This window comes from Alexandromys fortis, unplaced genomic scaffold (genome assembly GCF_014885135.2).
Source record: "Alexandromys fortis isolate MF-2015 unplaced genomic scaffold, M_Fortis_MF-2015_v1.1 scaffold_129, whole genome shotgun sequence".
Classification (NCBI taxonomy): domain Eukaryota; kingdom Metazoa; phylum Chordata; class Mammalia; order Rodentia; family Cricetidae; genus Alexandromys; species Alexandromys fortis.
This window is the reverse complement of record NW_026068022.1, coordinates 377,340-397,004: the sequence shown is the minus strand read 5'-3', so window position 1 is coordinate 397,004 and position 19,665 is coordinate 377,340. Positions and strand designations below refer to the sequence as shown.

The 19,665-nt window shown below is 34.9% G+C and overlaps 1 protein-coding gene across 1 annotated transcript in view; it reads right to left on the bottom strand.

Moving 5' to 3' along the window:
* Positions 1 to 19,665, bottom strand: part of Ncam2 (neural cell adhesion molecule 2) — a 390,522-nt gene that overhangs the window by 145,572 nt on the left and 225,285 nt on the right. Inside the window, exons 5-6 of the mRNA XM_050163353.1 lie at positions 14,130 to 14,267; positions 6,244 to 6,361 (exon numbers count right to left, since the gene is read on the bottom strand). Of these exons, the coding sequence (XP_050019310.1) occupies positions 6,244 to 6,361; positions 14,130 to 14,267 (256 nt within the window). The remainder of the gene's footprint in view (positions 1 to 6,243; positions 6,362 to 14,129; positions 14,268 to 19,665) is intronic.

Below are 19,665 nucleotides of genomic sequence, written 5' to 3'. Positions count from 1 at the left end.
TGTATCTGTGAGGGAGTTTTTCGATTAAGGTTGTTAAAAGTGTAGCTGGCTAGTCCAACAGTACCATCCAAAGGCTGGAATTCTAAGCAGAATAAAAAGGACAAAGGTAGCTGGGCCGAAAAATTCAGAGCTGTCCTCTGATGCAATTGAATCAGGTGTTCCGTGTTCCCCTGCTATCCCTCAGTGGAAGGAAACCTCAAACTGTGAGCAATATTACTGTCTTCTCTTAATTACCTTTGTAAAATATTCCTTCACAAAACAGAGTAGCCCTTTAACAATTCAAGCACAAAAATAGGATTACTGAGCATGCAGCAGCTATATCAGCTTCTTAATCCTTGTACTGCATAAGAAAGACATCAGAATCTGAATAGGAGTGTGTTTTGTTTTAATTTATTTACTCATTTTATGTCCCAACCACAGTTTCCTCTCCTTTCTCTCTTCTTACCCCTTTCCCTGCTAATTCCTCCTTCTCTGTTTCTGTTAAGGAAAGTGACAGGCTTCCCATGGGTATCACCAAAGCATAAATTCTTAGATTCCAGTGGGACTAATCTCTTCCCCTTGTACTAAGGCTGGACAAGGTAATGCATTATTCGGAGTGGGTTCCTAAGAGGCAGCCAATGCTTAAGGACAGCCCTTGCTCCCGTTGTTAGGAGTCCCACAAGCAGACCAAACCACACATCTGTCACATATGTAGAGGGCCTAGTTTGGTCCTATGCAGGCTTCCTGAATGTTGGTCAGATTCTATGAGTTCCTCTGAGCCAAGTTAGCTGTATCTGTAGGTATTGTGATATTCTTGACACCTCTGTCTCCTACAATTCTTTCTCCCTCTCTTCAGCAGAATACCCTAGCTTGTCATGTTTGGCTGTAAATCTTGCATCTGTTTCCAACAGTTAATGAATGAAAGTTCTTTGATGAGAACCAGGGTAGTCACCAATCTGATCAGAGGAGAAGGCCAGTTCATATTACATATTAAATATTACTAGAAATCTTAGCTGGGGACATTATTGTAGATTTGTGGAAGTTTCCCTTTCATCGGGTTTCTACTTGATTCTGAAATGCCCCCTCCCTTCCGAGTCATCTCTTTCAACACTCCTCTCCTCCATTCATCCCTTCACCTGATCCCTCAAGTTCCCATCCGCACCCAGGAGATTACTTCAATTTCCCCTTCCCAGGGATATCCATGCATCCCTCTTTGTGTCCTCCTTATTACCTGGTCTCTCGTATAGCATAGTTATTCTTTACTTTACAGCTAATATCTATTGTGTGAGTACATACCACCTTTCTGGGTCTGGGTTACTTTATTCAGTATGATTCTTTTTTTCTGGTTCCAACCATTTGCCTTCAAATTTCACGATGTCATTATTTTAATACCTGAATAACACTCCATTGTATAGATATAGCACACATTCTTTATCCAATATTTGGTTGAGGAATATATAGGCTGTTTCCAGGTTTTGTCTGCTAAGAATAAAGCTGGTATCAATGTAGTTGAGCAAGTGTCCTTGTGGAATTATTGAGCATACTTTAGGTATATGCCCAAGAGAGGTATAGCTGGGTCTTGAAGTAGATTGATTCCTAATTTTCTGAGAAGCCAACAATATTACTTTACAAAGGGACTGCACAAGTTTGCACTCCCACCAGCAATGAAGGCATGTTCTCTTTGCTATACATCCTCTCCAGCATAAACTGCCATTAATGTTTTCGATCTTAGCCATTACGAAAGCTGTAGGATGGAATTTCAGAGTCATTTTGATTTGCATTTCCCTGATGGCTAAGGATGTTGAACATTTCTTTAAGTGTTTCTGCTGAGAATTCTCTGTTTAGGTCTGTACATGGTTTCTTTTTAATTGGATTACTATATTTTTTTAATGAGAAGAAACCAAGATAACTAAAACAATCTAATCAATAAAAGAGCTGCCATTGGTATCACTGTTCCTGACCTGAAGCCACACTGCAGAATTATGGTGATAAAAACAGGATGGTATTGGCATAAAAACAGGCAGGTAGATCAATAGAATCAAATCAAAGACACAAGCATAAATCCATATACCTATGCACATCAGATTTTTGACAAAGAAGACCAAATTCTACAATGGACAAAAGAAAGCAACTTCAACAAATGGTGCTGGCAATATTGGTTATCAGCATGTAGAAGAATACAAATAGGTCCATATTTATCATCAAATCCAACTGTGTTAAAGACCTTAACAAAAATACAGTAACAGTCAACCTGATAGAAAAGAGTGGAAAGTAGTCTTCAACACATTGGCACAGGAGACAACTACGTGAATAGAAAATCAATAGCACAGACAATGAGATTGAAAATTAATAAATGGGACCTCATGAAACTGAAAAGTTTCCGGAAGGCAAAGGCCAGTTGCAATAAGACAAAAGGCCACCCTGCAGCATGTGAAAATATTTTCAGTAATCCACATCCAAGAGAGGGCTGATCTCAAAAATAAATGAATAGGGGAGTCTTAAGAGAATGCATTGTGATATTTACTCTGTAAATCAATAGAATTCACCTAATCAATAGAATTCACCTAATTAATAGACTGACAACAATAATCTAGTGGATATTTTATTTTAAAATTTTTCATATGATATATTTTGATATTATTCTTCCCTTCCCCAACTCCTCCTGTCACCATTTGAATGTTGGCTCCCTAACTCTTTAAGTGAATCAATTTGGAGACAGAGACTTCAAAAATTAAAGAAATAAAACAAGTTTGTGTTTGAATAAGTGACACTTGCATTTGATGGATAGTGTGTGTGTGAAGTCTGATTGACGGCTGAGCTCCATAAATCCACATGGCATTTTCCCTCCTCTCCAGCACTGGTTTTACAAGCACGAAAATGCAAACACATATCTGTTACGTGGATTGTATGGATAGAACTAAAGTTCCCATGTCTGTGTCATCTCTCTATCTCAAAAACCTATGATCTAAAAAAATAAAATAAAAAAGCCGCATTTATATGCAGTGGAAAGGCTGTAACAGGATAAAGTGAAGAAGTGGACATCAGGATGCAGGGAGAAAGTCCTCATCAGCAACCAGTCCCACTGGTACCTTGAACTTGGATACCAGGCCTCCAGAAATGTGCAGAAATACATTTCTGCCATTTTAGTCACCTAATACATGTGTTTTCTTACAGTAGCCTGTGGATACTAACTCAGTGGGCTCCTATCATATCACTTGTGTGTACCATCTCTGCTTAGCAGGTTGTCTGGATCCTTTAGTGCATCTAACTACACTTTCCAGTGTTTACAAGAATTTATTTTCAAAGTTTTGATATGCTATATCTACAGATAAATGGGATCAAATAAAATTTTCAGTAAAATAAATATATCTGTACAAATGTTACAACAATACAATCCTATTCACACAATACATTTAAAACAATCAGGCACCAAAAAATTGTTTGGTTTCTAAGTATTCTCCATTATCACCAAGAAATGGTATTTGAAGGCATACAGATGAAGAAATATAAACATTCTGGACTTGATTAATTTTAGTTCTTATGATAATTATTTCCAAAAAAGTATAAGAAAATAATTTTCAAGAAATTTAAAAACAGAAGTTAAATACCTCTGGGCATGTATAATCATTAGGTTAATGGTCTAGATAATTATTTGTTCTTGGGGATGAATGACATAGAAACTTTTTTATGACTCAATTAGATATACTATGAACTCAAGGGATTATTTGGAATCCGGCATTCACTTAGACACATACTAGCCTTGGGCTAGTATGCTAATGTCTGATGGACAATTCCAGTCAAATATTATTACCAAGAATTAAAATCTGCATAAATAAGTTCCATTCACCTTGTTTGTAGAAATATTAAGCTTATTGAATACTACTATGATAAAATTATAAACAAGATAAAGATCTTAAAATCCTATTATCAAGACTTGTTTAAAGAGCAATAAAAATAATTGTGTATATTCTTATTTTTAAAACATTACAAAATTTAAATATTGTGAATTTTATCTTTGTATATACAGACTATAGTTATTAAGTTTCAAACCTAGGACAAACAGCAGAGGTGCCTATTTAACATATAAAGATTTGACCTGGCCACCAGATTCTCCCAACATCCCTCAGTCCCTACCCTTTAAAGGATACACTTTACATAGCCCACTCTCTCCTCTGAAGTCTCCAACACAGAGGCTGCTCTGCCTTCCTCCAGAACCTCTTATCTCTGTATAATCCAGACATTTTGATTACTTGCCCCTTCCCTTTTGTACCTTTGGCTCCCTGGCTGCTGCACCTGGTTCCCCTCTTATCTTCTCTCTCCTCTTTCTTCCACATCTCTCACATGACCCAGATCAGTCTAGTTAAGTAGACTCTTCCAGATGTCCTTGCCTCTGACTATGCTTTCCTACCATAACATTTCTCCCCACTGCACCTAGGAGCAGTTATGTCCTTTCCTTTCTTTTTCCTTTATTTCATTCAATACTAATTACTTTGTGATATTTCCTTACAGATTGCCATTTATAACAATTGTTAAAGATCTTAGTGTTCCTGCAATAAACTCCATATTTATATTTTGTATATTAAGTATTTTGTACATACATATTATAAACAAATATTTATATATGTATGTATAAAATACTTAAGTATGTATATTTGTGAAGCCAGAGTATAATATAGGGTATGACATTCAGGAATGCTGTCATTTGCTTCTTGACAGTGTTTGTCATTGGGCTCATCACTTATCCTGGAGGGGCTTGCCAGTGATCTACGATCCTAGTGTATCCACGTATTTATCCTTAAATTGACAATACCAGCATATCTGGAATATTCATAGCGATATAATCTAACTCAGGATCAAATGCTTATGAGGTAAGCACTTAAGTGACTAAGCCAAATCCTTAGCCGCATAAACTGTGCTCTAATTCTTATGTACAAGACTGACCTTTTGAAGCTTTATTGTCTTCAATTTATTCCTTTGAGCAACAGTCAATGATAACAGAGAACAATAAAATGGTGCTTGGTAATAATGGAATCGAAGCACATTTGAAAACTTAAAATAATAGGCAGAAGTAAACATTTAAAGAATAGTTTTTAGAATACATTAATTTCTTTTTATGAGAATTTTTTAAATTAAAAAATATCTTCTTGAAATGTCATATGTATATTTAATTTATAATGTAGTACAAAAAAGAAAATATGCAGTTACGTTCACATAATAGTAAATGATGTTGCATTCAAACAATATGGTTGCTAAGAATGCTAAAATATCCATTTTAATACAGACTTTGTTCCAGCCGCAAAACATAGACTCCATCAGTAACAAGGCTGCAGGGCCAACGCTGAACAAAAAATACCTCAGTAGCTCCAGTAAGCAGTCTCTGTCAATCGTTCCCTAAGGGACATTACGACAAGCTCACATGCTGTACTCTTCGTCTATCCAATCTAATATAATTAGCCCGTAATTAATAGCACCTGAGGCAGGCAAGATGCCTCATTGAGGTAAAGTACTAACAAGTTTGGAGATCAAAGTTTATTCCAGTTTCCACAGTGAAAGGCAAGAACCAGATCTTGAAAGTCGTCCTTTGAGATCCATAAATATGCTATGGTATGTACACACCAGTACTGTCTCACACCCAAGCACACGCACATGAACATTCATACACAAGCACACTAATTGTCAATTATTTTTAGAGCTCGTTTCATTATTTCTGTTATTTATGAGATATAAAACAGTTATATCATTCCCTTAACCTTTTCTCCTTCTAAAATCTCCTTGTTTATTTGCTTTTCTTTTTATCTTATTAAAAATAGATTTTTTTCATATAATATATTTTTATTTCGGTTCTCTTCCCTGTCATGTCTTCCCTACTTCCCCTCTCATAATATTTCACAACCTTTCCTCCTCTTTCTCCTTAGAAATCAAACAGGCATTTAAACAATGAAATAAAAAACAGGGAAACTAGAATAGTACAAAACAAATAGAAAAAAGGGTCCAAAAGAAGCTTTTTCAAATCCATGCTATCTTTTCTTATTAATTTTTGTTACATCTAGGTATGTTTACGTATACATATATTCCATAATAAAACCCACTCGGGCTATAAAATGTTACTTGTATGTCTGATTTCAGAGATGATTCTTTGGTGTTAGATAATATATATTTTAAATGCGCCTAGGCAATGTTTGTCTCTTTCTATATAATTGTACTTTCAAATATTGCTCTGTGAGCCCAAGAACACCACATAGAAGACATGGGTCCTTTACTTACCGAAACCAAGAGATGGTAGGATCTGGAGAGCCTGAGGCCCTGCAAGTTAATGTCATCTCTTCTCCTCTCTCTGCAGTAGCATTGAAGGACTTCTGGGGCATCACAATGACTGGTGGAACTGAAGGACAAAGGACAGAGTAAAGAGCTGCAATCATAACGCTGCACGAACTATATTTTGCCACTGTCTTTTAGTGCTTTGAACTTCATTGTTGCTTTCTGTTTGCACAGAGAATTAAGGTCAGTGATATGTTTTCTTATATATAATTGGATAATTCACCATGTTATTAGTTTAGTATTTCTCAACCTGTTAAACAATGAATTGTGTATTTTAGCGAACATATATAATGCAGGAAATATGTCTCATACAAAGACACAGCAGCACTGACTTAATCCATACTGAAATCTACTTTTAGCATAAATGGATTTCCTATTTGGGTTCTTATTGGCCTATGTAATTCCATAGGCCATCATTCACTGTTTCAAGACAGGGCTTTCAAATTAGGTGTCAAACCATAATGTTCTTTCTGATTAACTACACTTAATTTCTTCAAACAACTATAAAACATTTTATGAAGAGAAACTGCTTCGGCTATAGAGTATGAAAATAGATTTTCATGAACAATTCAATTTTAAAATTAAGCTTCCTCAATTTCAAACTAATTACATTGCAAGATTGTACACGCTGCATATTCTGGTCATGGTGAAACTGTGGCTGAAATGCAGTGTTTGCAATAAACAGGTCACAGACTTTCACAGTACTGCTTCAATATCAAAGTAAGCCTGTGCTGGGACTCAATGCTCATCTGCATGCACTTAAATGGTATATGATAAAGTACTACATATAAAATAAATATGTTAATACATTGATTACCCCCCCAACTCTCTAAATAGACAGGTAGTAGTTAGAGGTATGATTACAATCTTCAGAGTAGTGCACAGGTCAGCATTATAAGGCATTGTCACAAGGAAAATAAGAGAATGCATTTTTTTTTTTACGACAGGGTTTCTCTGTAGCTTTGGAGCCTATCCTAGAACTAGCTGACAAGGCTGGCCTCACACTCACAGAGATCTGCCTGCCTCTGCCTCCCAAGTGCTGGAATTAATTCCTAACCCTGGGCGTGCACCACCAACGCCCAGAAAGATAATGCATCTCAGTAACTAAACACAGTACCTCACATGTTTGCCATTATGAGGGTTGATACACAGATCATAATCTTACATGGAATATCATAATATTTATGATTAGAATGCCCAAAGATGGACTTATAGATATTAACTCTTAGTTTGAAGGACATATTCATTTCTCTATATCCCATGGCCTTTCTGTTAATATGGACAGAATAATTTTTTCAATACATAACTTACTACTGCAATGTTTTGTTTTGTAAGTGAATATCAAATGAGGCATGAGACTTCTTGTGCTCTCTTTATTTTAATTCTTTTTTAAATATTATAAGATAATACCAAGTTTCCCTTCCCTCTCCTCCTTTCCAATCCCCCAATACTTCTCCCCATCTTTCTTCATATGTATGGTCTGTCCTATGTATTTTGCTCTTGCCTTAGAATTACACATGGAAATATAATGCTCTTTTTCTTTTCCTTTGGCAAGTTATCAGGTTTTGAGAATTCAGGAGTATAACAGTCCTGACATGTCCGGAAGGTGTTATCTTGCCCAATCTATAACTTATAATTTTTCTGCCCTGCTCCTCTAGTTTTCTTGAGGCCTTGGGGATAGATAGAAATAGGACAGAAATGTCCCATATAAGATTGACTAAATTCTACGGTTACTTGGTATCTGGACTTCAAAAAGTTTTTGGAGGCTATAATCAGCACCATTCATTGCAAATTGTAAGTGAAGTTGAGGAATGGTTAAATTGTTTATATGGTAGCAACACATTTTCAATGCACTGCAGAAAGCAAAAATATTAGCAGAAATCCCTCTATTATGTTTCTTTAGATAGAAACACTTCTGCACTAGAAGAGAGTTTTTTTTTAGTTTTTTAGTTCCCTTGCTGATGTTGTTGCTAACTGAAAAAGGCTGCTTAAACTTTGCCATAATTTTATTATCAGGAAAATTTCAAGGTTGGAAAAATATTACTGCTTATGTTTTACATAACACTGAAATTATTAAGAAAATGTTCATTCTTATATTACAGTGTAAACCAACAGAAGTATAGTCTAACTAAAAATTTTATACCATGTTCTTAAGACCAATTACTAGGCTGCTCAGATTAATGTGACACCCACGAAACCAAATCACACTATTGTCTTTTGCTCTTTTAATTGGTTTGCTTTTTCTCCCATTTTAGGTACTATAATATAAACTTATATCTCTCAGCTTGACCAATATATTTTTATTTTTATTACATTTACTTATTTGTATATGTAATCTTACATGCATACTCCTGCCATAGAAGGAGGGTGGCTGTCAACAGACGACCTTAGGGAGTCATTTTTTTCTTTGTTCCACTATGTATGTCTCAAAGAATGGTGGTAAGAAAGATTATACACTGAGCCATGGCCCTGTTCTAGCACAACTGATTCGTTGTCAACTTGACACTCATGCACATCACTTTTAAGTCACTACCTTGCCTTTCTCATTCATCTCTAATATCTAACATTAATATTGACACCACAATATAAACTATTCCAAAATGTTAAAACCCCACATCTTTAAAAATTCAGGCTTTTAAAATACAACTTCTTTTAAAATCCAAGTCTCTCAACTGTGGGATCCTGTAAAATCAAAATTAAAATCAATAATTTATGACTTACTTCAAGAGGGAAGAGCCAGGGCAATGTAACAAAATGAAAAAGCAAAAGCAATCTCCAAAAGCTTAAGTAACTCAATGTCCAGTCAAGTGGGATTCAATCACAATCTTCTGGGCTCCTCCAAAAGGCATGGATCACTTCTAGGTCTCCATACTCTCTGCATGTTATCTTCTAGGGTCCAGCGGGCTCCACTCCACAGCTGCTGCTATTCTTGGTGGTCATCCCTTATATTGTCATCTCCAAAACATTGTGATCTTTGTCAGAAATTTGGCAGCACTTTCTCAAGCAATCTCTGTGAGGCTCTTTTAGTGGTGTCGGACCTCAAGTTCTATGCATGGCCCCTTCAAACAAAGGCCTTCAATTACCTCTGGGGCTGAATCTTCACCAATGGCCTCTCGTGACCTCTCACAGTGTCAAAACTCAGTTATTCTCAATGACACCTTTATGACTTCTAAACCAGTACTATCTGCCTGAATATTACACTAGCGTGTTCAACATCAAGGATGAGGTACAGCCTTAGCTGCTTCCAAACACAGTTTTGGTATGCTATCAGGGAATACCTCCCAGAAGATTTAGCCTCAACACTGCTAGTCACTTCAGCTCCAGTTGATCAGCATCAAGTATCCATGCAGGCAAAGGTTTCACTCTTTTCTTGAACTTGGCATAAATTTTATATAGTGATATATANTATATATGATTATTTACCGAGAACTACAGAGTACCAGTCTCAGCACTCTTCCAGGGTTCAGAGTAAGACTTCTGTGACAAGCGAAAGCTGTCTTGGGAATGGGATCTGAGGGGAAGAATAAACTAACTGACTCAGGCACGTTTTTCCTGTATTTTCTTTATTCCTTGGGGGAAGATGAAAGAAGGGAGAAGAAGAGTATAAGAGCATAAGGCTAAGGGCAAAGCGTCAGACATAAGAACAAACAGTAGGGGTGAAGGCGACAGGCATAAGGCATCAGGGGAAAGGGGGATAAGACGATACGGGATAACGGCAAAGTGTACTGTTAAGGGCAACGGTAAGGAATAAGGCAGAAAAGTAAGGGATAAGAAGAGCAAGGGTAAAAGGAGACGTGATGTCCACAAAGCTCTCAGTTCATATAGACACACAGACAAGTTAACAGTCCCATAGGCGGTGACAATAGTATCAGGCATACATTTTCACAGAGTCAAAGGAAGCCAATGGATCTGGCAAGAAGCCACCTTATGTCTCAGTGGGGGCATAGCTGTGAAGTTTGCCCTCAGGCTAGCTATACTAACCTGCAGGGTTGGTTTGCATTTGCATCTAGCTGGTTGAGTTAAAAATCTCTTCTGGGGATCCTGCTTTTGATTCCGGTAGGGTGCCAAGGTGAGAATTTTTCTCTCTGAAGCTAGTTTTAGCAACTCAGGCACCCCCCCCCCGTATAAACAGCTAATTTCTTGTATTATGATCTTATATTAGTTGAGACCAAGGTGAAGGGTTGATGTATAATATTAATACTCTGTTAGTTAAGAGCAGAAGACCAGTGGAGTGGATTACACCTCCCTGCATTTGCTGGTCGAGCAGAATACCTGCTATATGAGGCTCCTTTCCTGTCAGTGAGTATTATTAATAAAGTGTGTGGGGGACTATTTTTATGTACATTTTGGCTATGAGAACAAGGATTGACTGAATCATTTTCACACCATGGCTTTATGGTGTGTGGGGAGGTGTCTCTTTGCTTTGCAGGAAAAATAGGTTTATACACTGTTGGGATACTATAGAAGAGAGAACTGTCATGATTTCACAAGATTTTTTTTTCAAAGTTGACAATGACTTATTCAAAGGACAGATGTGTTTATAGCTCTGCAAAAATGGGTTCTCCAGGTGCTGTGCATGTATACACTTGCAGTGGATAGTTAAATAGATCTGTCAGTTGTACATTCACTGTATACTACTTGTGGGCTCACCACAAATTGTATTAAACATTACCTCTCAAATTATAATATTAAATTTGTTTTCTTATTGCTAGCTGTTTTCCATGGTATTAATCTCTAAAGCAGTTTTTTTCTCTTTATTGATGCTTAGGATTCTATAACATTTCACAAATATTATACAGAAAATTGTGAAGTTTTATTTCTTATACCAAAAAGTGCTGTTCCTCATTTTCGCGCCCTACAGAAATGAGTTGGTGTAGGTAGAAATACAACGTAAGCAGTCTGGGGATTACTGAAGAACACATTCCTCTGTAGTTGGCCGCTGACTTTCTGATGTATATCCAGCCATTATCATCTACTGTGGACAAGAAGAGCAACAGGGATAATTTTCACCCAGCCTCAATTTTTCCGAGCTCCATTACATAAAACTTGAATCTGTGGTTAATGGATAATTTTCATAGATTTACAGATTTAGGAAATAGGGAGCATTGTTTCTATAGGAGTAATCTTGCACTGACTTTTAAATTTATGACCCCTGTTCTTTAATATGTAAGGATATTTTCATAGGTGGGGAGCTGGAAATCAGACAGGACAGAAGTAGTGATGAAGACAAGGGAAATAACACTGGCTTCACTTTAAAAAGTATATGTATGATTTGTGTACATCTTTGTGTATATGCAGACCATAGTTATCTAGTTTCAAATCTTAAAGACTTCATGAAAAAGCCTGTCATTTCAAACATTTATATTGATGTATTCTTGAAATACTTTCCAGGCAATTCAAGAGTTAAGGAAGGTATAATCATAAAAGGAATGCAAACACTATGTCTCCATTACAATGAATTGCATGCACGTTTATGCTGAATTCAGGTTAAGCTACTTAAATGATAGCATTCCCTTTGATGTCTCCTGTAAGTGTTTAATTGCCAAATTGAGCATAAATATTTAAATTCACACCTTATTAGACTTTGTTAGCTTGTGCTGTACTGGAAACCAAGGACTCTACACTAGGCATCTGGAAATGAACCTTCATTGTTGTCAGGTGGAACATGACATTTTTGATCATATACTGCTTAATTACATCCTTTCATAATCATTTTCTTCTCCATTAGTTGGGTTCCAGTTATTGATTACAATTCCCAACCTCCCTCCTAGTAAGAGCTTTCTAACCTTCTGTAATAGTTTCTCCTCAAAGAAGCCTATAATTATCCCATAGAAGGCAGACAGTTATGTAAGGACATACACAGCATCCTCTATGACCTGTCTCTGATTTTTCAGCTGTATCTAACCTGATTTCTAACCCATTTAATACTACCAGTATATTTGTACTCCCTCAAATAATGTATTATACTCACATTTCTTTTGCTGTGTTCAGACCCATGGCCAGTTTTTATTTTTTATAATTATGCTTTGGTTTACAAACTGTTTCTTCTCTCCAAATTTTAATAAATCACAAATAATCATTATTAGATTTCTTCTCAATAACAAGGGGCCATTCTTTTCTAGCAATATTGGTAGCATTATAATTTAAAATCTTCTCTTTGGTTAAGCATTACAACTACTTGGGAATCCTTACATCTTGAAAACTATAGTGGGGGTTAATTAATACATTTGGTTAAAAGTGATTGTGAGATTAAAGTCTAAGTGTCTCAGCAAATACAATGTGACCTTAGATATTCTATATGTCCAAATATAATGTACAATGAAACAATATGTATATAGCTATTCAATTAATTTATAAATTCAACCCCTGAATTTTGAAAGCAAAAGAAAACTTGTGAAATTTGTTTTTCTTTAAATATTTTAATAAGGTAAAAAATCTTTATAATAAATAATAACTATCTTGGAAAAAGGGGTAAACACTCTAGAAAACCCCAGGAACGTAATTTTCAGTTGGAATGTAGTCAAAATTAATTGTAAGATGAAGAAATAAGTATTTAATATTCCATTTTCTCAAAAATACATTTTATTTTATAAATATTACATCTCTATACCTTTATATACACTATGAGTACATTTTCATTTTTCAGTAATATTCACATGTTGATGAAATATATATTTGTGTCACAATGAGTCTAATAAAATAAGACCAAGATAAAGGCCAGAATAACAAGGGAAACGTTTGTAACAAGTAATTGAGAAAGACCTATGTATTAATTAAAAAATAGTAATACAGGAAGAGTCAAATTGTAATTTAAGAAAGAGGAGATAATGCATGAAAAAGCCACATTTTATTTATTTATTTTTACAGTTTTGAAGTCTCAAACTCTCCATTAAAAAAATCTATGAGGGGTCAGAGAACTGTAACAGACACATGGCCAGGGAAATCTTTCTGAGAAGCTCGAGTTTCAGAAGGAACCAATGAAAGGAAAAAGAGTCAATAAGATTGGAATAGAATGAATTTCCGGACTAAATCAAAGAACATGCAAGAGAAAAATCACAGTATTCTGGTTATATTGGTCAATGTGTTTTCTTCACAGAATCTGACTAAACCACCTCAAGCAGAAGCAATCAATACTGGGATTGGTGAACACTTATTTTACAGAAATGAAGTTCTAGTTACTTTAAAGTATGAGAGCTTGTGACCATAAAGGAAAAACACGGTGAATTAGTATTGTTCACCCAGAGATGATTTGAGTTTGTATCTGAGTCTGTATAGGAAAGGGCTATGCACCTGGCTTTAGGGTGATTAATCAGACACAGACAAAATAATGTCATCTACATGACTGTTTTCATGGCCGGAAATACTTTCGTATATTTACCTTTCTGGCCAACTCTTAATAAATAAGAAGACAAAAACTTCAGATTTTACTTTTAGTGTAGAATTTATGTGAGGAATTTAAAGATTTAAATCGATTCTGTTAACTAAAAAGTAACCATATTAACTCAATTATTAAAGCTGAGGAAAATATTACGTGATACATATGCCATAGAAACTTAAATATCAATCTAATAAGAGATGTTTTTATGTTTCAGTTTGTACTCTTTTAGATCCATATCCAATAAAAATCAAGTTACATACTAAAAAGTAAGGGCATGTGAGACTGGATGTTTAGTTGAAATGCAATATAAGAAATGTAATTTGTGAAATTGGTGGATTTTACAGGCGTAGATTGCATCTACTAGGGATATATTCATTGTTGATTTTAGAGTTAACCTCCTAACAAACATGGCTGAAATACAGAACACAAAGCGCACAAATACTTTCTAGCTTACCATTGACAATAACAATGATATCCCGGAAGTCAATCTCTCCCCTTGCCTCCACTCTCCCTTCACATCTGTATATACCTTCATCACTTTTATTGATGTTGAGAATCTGCAAGTTATTGTTTGCAAGCACAGCAAACCGATCTGAAAAACCAGCAAAGGAGAAGAAATGACATCAGTGATTGGATCTGAGGCCAGAGCACTCCGAGTTTCTAAGAGTTAAACTACAGCACTTTCCTGACACCATCCAACTTTCCATCAACCACAAATTCAAATTTGAAAGTAAAATGTAATTTCACAACTTCAAGTTTTCCACTCTAGCTCTGCCTTGCTATATCCCCCCCTAAAATACATTCAAGACTTTATATCCACATAAAATGGTTAGGCTATTATTTTATCCTTGGTGCTCTGAATGCAGAAATGATGCACAAAAAGAACAATGCAAGGAGTTTAGATAGTGCTGACCCGACAGCTTTTAAGTGCAAACAGCCACTTGGCTGTGGAAAGTAGTTAGAAAATTTATTGAACATCTTTCCTCAAGAATAATTAAACTGCCAATTCTTCTGTAACCTGAAAAGGCAGCCAAATGACATGCTAATGTGCAAACCACGTACAGGATATAAGAATGGTTATGACTTGAATTTATTTAAGTACTTTTTTGCAAATTACAAATTAATCTTCTTCATGAATAATTAGATGCGAGCATTAATTTTTATTTCGAGGTTAAATTTATCTTTCTTATGCACATAGGTAGGGTAAAAAGGCATATGTTATTTCATGTATTGACTACTAAAAATAATATTTGATTTTTTCTAATTTTTTGCTTTGAGCGCATGACAATTCTGGCTACATGCATGCATGTGTACCAGATCTTCTGAAACTGGGGTTACAGATGGTTATGAGACACTGTGTGGGTGTTAGGAATTGAGCCTGAGTCTTATGTCTTATGCAATGACTGAGCCTCATTCCAGGAGCAACTGTGTTATGTATATATGTTATATATGTGTGTGTATGTGTTATGTTATATATATATATATTATCTGAGATCTGAGATGCCTAGACATAATCTATGTTTATCATCATTATCAAAGAATTTTTGTAATACTAAGACTTTTTTTTCGAGATAAGGTTTTTTCATAGCTTTTGGTTCCTGTCCTGGAACTAGCTTTGGTAGACCAGGCTGGCCTCGAACTCACAGAGATCCGCCTGCCTCTGCCTCCTGAGTGCTGGGATTAAAGGCGTGTGCCACCACCTCCTGGCTAAGACTTTTCTTATTATGTAAATGATGCTCTCATGTCCATTTCTACTATGTTAAGTATTTTAAATGAAATGTTACTATTTTTGTTTTAGAACTTCATCTTCCACAGTAAATATCTTTTGTTTCATTCGTTAATGAATTCGTAGAGAATATTTAATAGCTTGTTTACTAAAGTAGATACAATCTTTGTCAACTTTGAATATATGCATCAAATAGAACTTCCACTAGTATAGAGAACAAAATCCCTCCAATATTTATTGATTAGAGGCTACTTTTTTGTCTGGACCAAGTTTATTGATTTTTCTCTGTTTTGTTTTAATAGAGATGCAAAGAAGTCATAAAAGGCATTTGTGAACAATAAAGGAAAAAAAAAGAAAGTTGTCACCTGTGAGTCCTGAAGTAAATCTATGCTAAAAAGTAGATCTTTTGATGGTAAGAAAAGATAAAGAAAAAACTATTACTTACAACTATTTAAATGTAGGTGTTTTATAATTTGCCATCATTTTTTAATGTTGGAGAGGTGTTTAGAGGAGAAATAATTGAAATATTATTGCTCAGGCAGTAAGTTATTAAAACAGGCAAGCAAGTGGTCATTTGTTACATAACAGGTACTTGCTTGAGAAGGAAATGTGTAGGTTAAGAGGCCGCCTCAGAAAGAGCACAAATTATGAGGACAAAGACATGTTATTTTCAGGTATGCTTTTATATAGAAAGAATACATAAAAATTTCCATTATGCTTATTTATTTTGTATTAATCTAAGATAGCCAAAACAGACACACAGAGGCTTCCCTGGTTAGGTCAAAATGGAAACAAAATTTCTTCACCAAAAGAAACTAGGCTGGGGAAAGGTTCCTATAAAGTACAAGTCTCTGAACTTCCAGAATGACTCAGAACTTCAGAAGACTTGTGAGGATAAAAAGTCAATGTGAATATATTCTATCACACCTTTCTGGTAGAACAATAGAACAGCTATAATTATTTTTAACATGTGAACAATGGCAATGCTAGCTAATGTACCATCATGGATTCAAGAATTCTAACAGGCCTCCACTCCATAGTGGATCTATAGGCAATTAACAACTGCTAAGAGAGGGAGAATTAGCTCTCCCCTGAAATGAGTCCCCTATTTGGTTATCCATTACGTAGCTGTCATTCCTCAATATAGATGTATATATCTGCAATACTCATCAGACTCAGCAGGTTCTTTTTGTTTATTAATTTACAAATATTTATACAACATGTAATAGTAAGAGTAGTACATAATTAAAAAGAGCATGGATTTTGAGCAAGTGACAAGGGGTATGTAAAGAGTTGGAGGGAGGAGAGAGGAAGAAAAATGATGTAATTATATTTTAATCAAAATATGTTTTAAAAGAAATAATTATGTTTAAGACCATTCAAGGAGAGAATGCTCCTAATCACATCAGGTTGATTACACTGTCTTTTCCAACTTCAGAAAACATGTAACATCCTGTAAATGTCAAATCTTTAAATTATGATACTTCACTAGGTCTAAGAGAAAATGTGAAAAGGAACTCTGTTTTAATTGACACGGTGAAGGTGATTTTTCAACTGAAAATAAAAAGATAGTCATAGACATATATCTTGGAGAGTAACTGACCATTATTTTATTTTCTGATTAGAAAAATGTCTCTTTCAAATTACCTCTTACTTATTTACTTTCTGTAATGGATTAGAAACCATTCAAACTCTAAATGAATAATTTTATAAATGCATGCTATTTTATGTATTTATGTTTATACAACTGCCCATAGTAAAATCAATTTCTGTGGAAATGGCATGTAAGATTCCAATGTGTAATATAAAACTTGTAGTTGTTGGTAGGCTATGAAAATTAAAAGAATCACTAGCATGAATATCCTAAAAAGGGCTGTTTTATGAAGTCATAGATAACTATAAGTTTGAAAACATCTAAAAGACTTTTTTATTATTTGCAAATAATTTCAATTTTAATAATAAAAATTAGAAATAGACAAAAATCAATAAAAATATAGATTACTTTTAATTTTGAATTTTTCAACTCTCAGCTTTTCATCTTTTTTATTTACTGTAAATAGTAATGTTCTACTATGACATGTTTCAAGAGACACAGAGTAGTAACTGAAAGCTTCCTTCCAGATTCCACTCTGTTTGCTCACTTCAGAGCACAACACTGGAATGTGGTAAGCATACTAAACACGGAATGTATGCACTTCTGTTTAATATCTTCACATGGAAGTCAGGGCAGACCCAAAAGTCACGAAACTCCTTGTTTAAAGCCCATACTGAATCATCCTTTGTATCTATCGCTATTTCCTGGTGTTTATTTAACAAACAGAAATCTATGTCATATCACACTATTATTATTCATTATTTAGTGGAAAGTCTTCTCACTCAGCAATTATTCCCTAAGAGCCTGAACAACTGCCAGTGTTTGCAATTTTGCCTTGAAACTCATCTACATCATTCAAATTGTTTCCAAACCCATTTTAGATTATGTCAGTGCCTTCATAGAAACACTTCAGTGGTGATTCCTTTAAAAAAAAAAAGTCCCTAGGATCTTTATGGAAATGTCAAAAGGATACTGACTTTGATAGTCTTTCTTCTCCATGTTCCTTAATCATAGGGAAACAATTCCTGATCATTTGCATAAGCATTCAGTTTGTATGAATATGAAAGTTCAAGTTAGACTGAACTAATTTTTAGGTTCCTGCTGGGTAGAAATTACCACACCTCTTCTATAAAATATCTAGTTTAGAGGGAAACTCCTTAAGACTCAGGTGTTCTAAGAGGAGGTGAGACTTTCCATCTTATAGGCAAGTTCTCTACGATTCAGAAAGTAAACAAGTCAAAAACACGAGGAAGTCCCTGGAACTGAGCATATTCACTCTCCTCTCCCACAGCCTACATAATCAATAAAAACTGCTGGAAGAGTCCCTCAGACTAGATAACTATATGGAAGAGGTACTGTCTACTTTGTTTGCGACTGAAATTTGTGCTGGAATTGACTTCTGATGAAGTATATATATATATATTTGACTCATTTCTGCTTACTCACGGAAGTAACTTTTCACCTATACATAAGTAACCCGGATAAAGCTCCTTGGTTCACACATTGATTTTGATGATATTCTTACTTTTGTCCTCAGTAGTTTTCTACATTGCATAGGTACTTACAACAGTTCCTGAGAATGTCATTGTGCTTTTTATTACCAGGCCTTGAATGTGAGGTTTTCTGCCATGAAAAGCCCTCACATGAGGAGACTAATACCTATGCTTGTGCAAAGTGACAGTTTTCTATTGACAGACATGTTTGAGACCCACCTTATCATGAACTCTTTTGAGCCTCCTGTCTTTTTAAAATGGGAACATTGAAACTTACCTTTCATAGATTTGGAGTACCTTGCTTTCAGTGACTATTTATTTACATATTCCTCTAGACTATCAATAAAGACAATGAAAGTGTCTTCTAACAATGAATCAACATTCAATCTTTTATACTATCAGATAATTACATAAATTCTTATTGAATGAGATATTTTTCTATAATTCTGATTCAAAAGAGCACTTTATTAAATGTTAGCTAAAATATTTACAAAGCTGATGAGACAGTTTTCAAATTAAGCCATGTTCAGTAGTGTCTGTGTATTCCTGGGGGTGTAATGATTAAAACCGAGGAAATTATACTTCCTGTGCACTTCCTGCATGACCGTGCTCTTTAGCAAATGGGTCTCCTTTAGGGAAATAAGGGAAAAGCCTACTTAAATTATTCTCTTGTAATGTCATGTTGAATACCTGACAGCTCCTGTCAGAAGCACATGAGATAAACTCTCTGAGGTCCTCAGTATTTGGCCTTGACTGCCAATGCAGTAACCAATAACACATTAGCGAAGAGTGCTCCCAGATCATCGACTTAATTTAATATCTTTACATAGCTTTTCAGTTATAAATCCAATTTTGTTAGACTAGCTGTAAAATACAACACGTTAGATGCATTACAAAAATATTCCTATAAATCTACCTAAATAGACAAATTGTTTGAGTATTAAATGTTTAGATTCTGCCTTTAACCTTCCTGTTAGAAAAGTATGAACTACACACATCATTAATTATTTTATTTTCTTCGCATGTTATACACCTCAAAAATATGAAATTTTAAAATCTGGTTTGTAAATATTTTTCTATGTATAAGCTAAATACATATAATTTTGACAAGACTTATCCTAATCATTAAAAACAGAATAAAATATAAAGTATAAATAAAAAAATCATGACTGAGAAC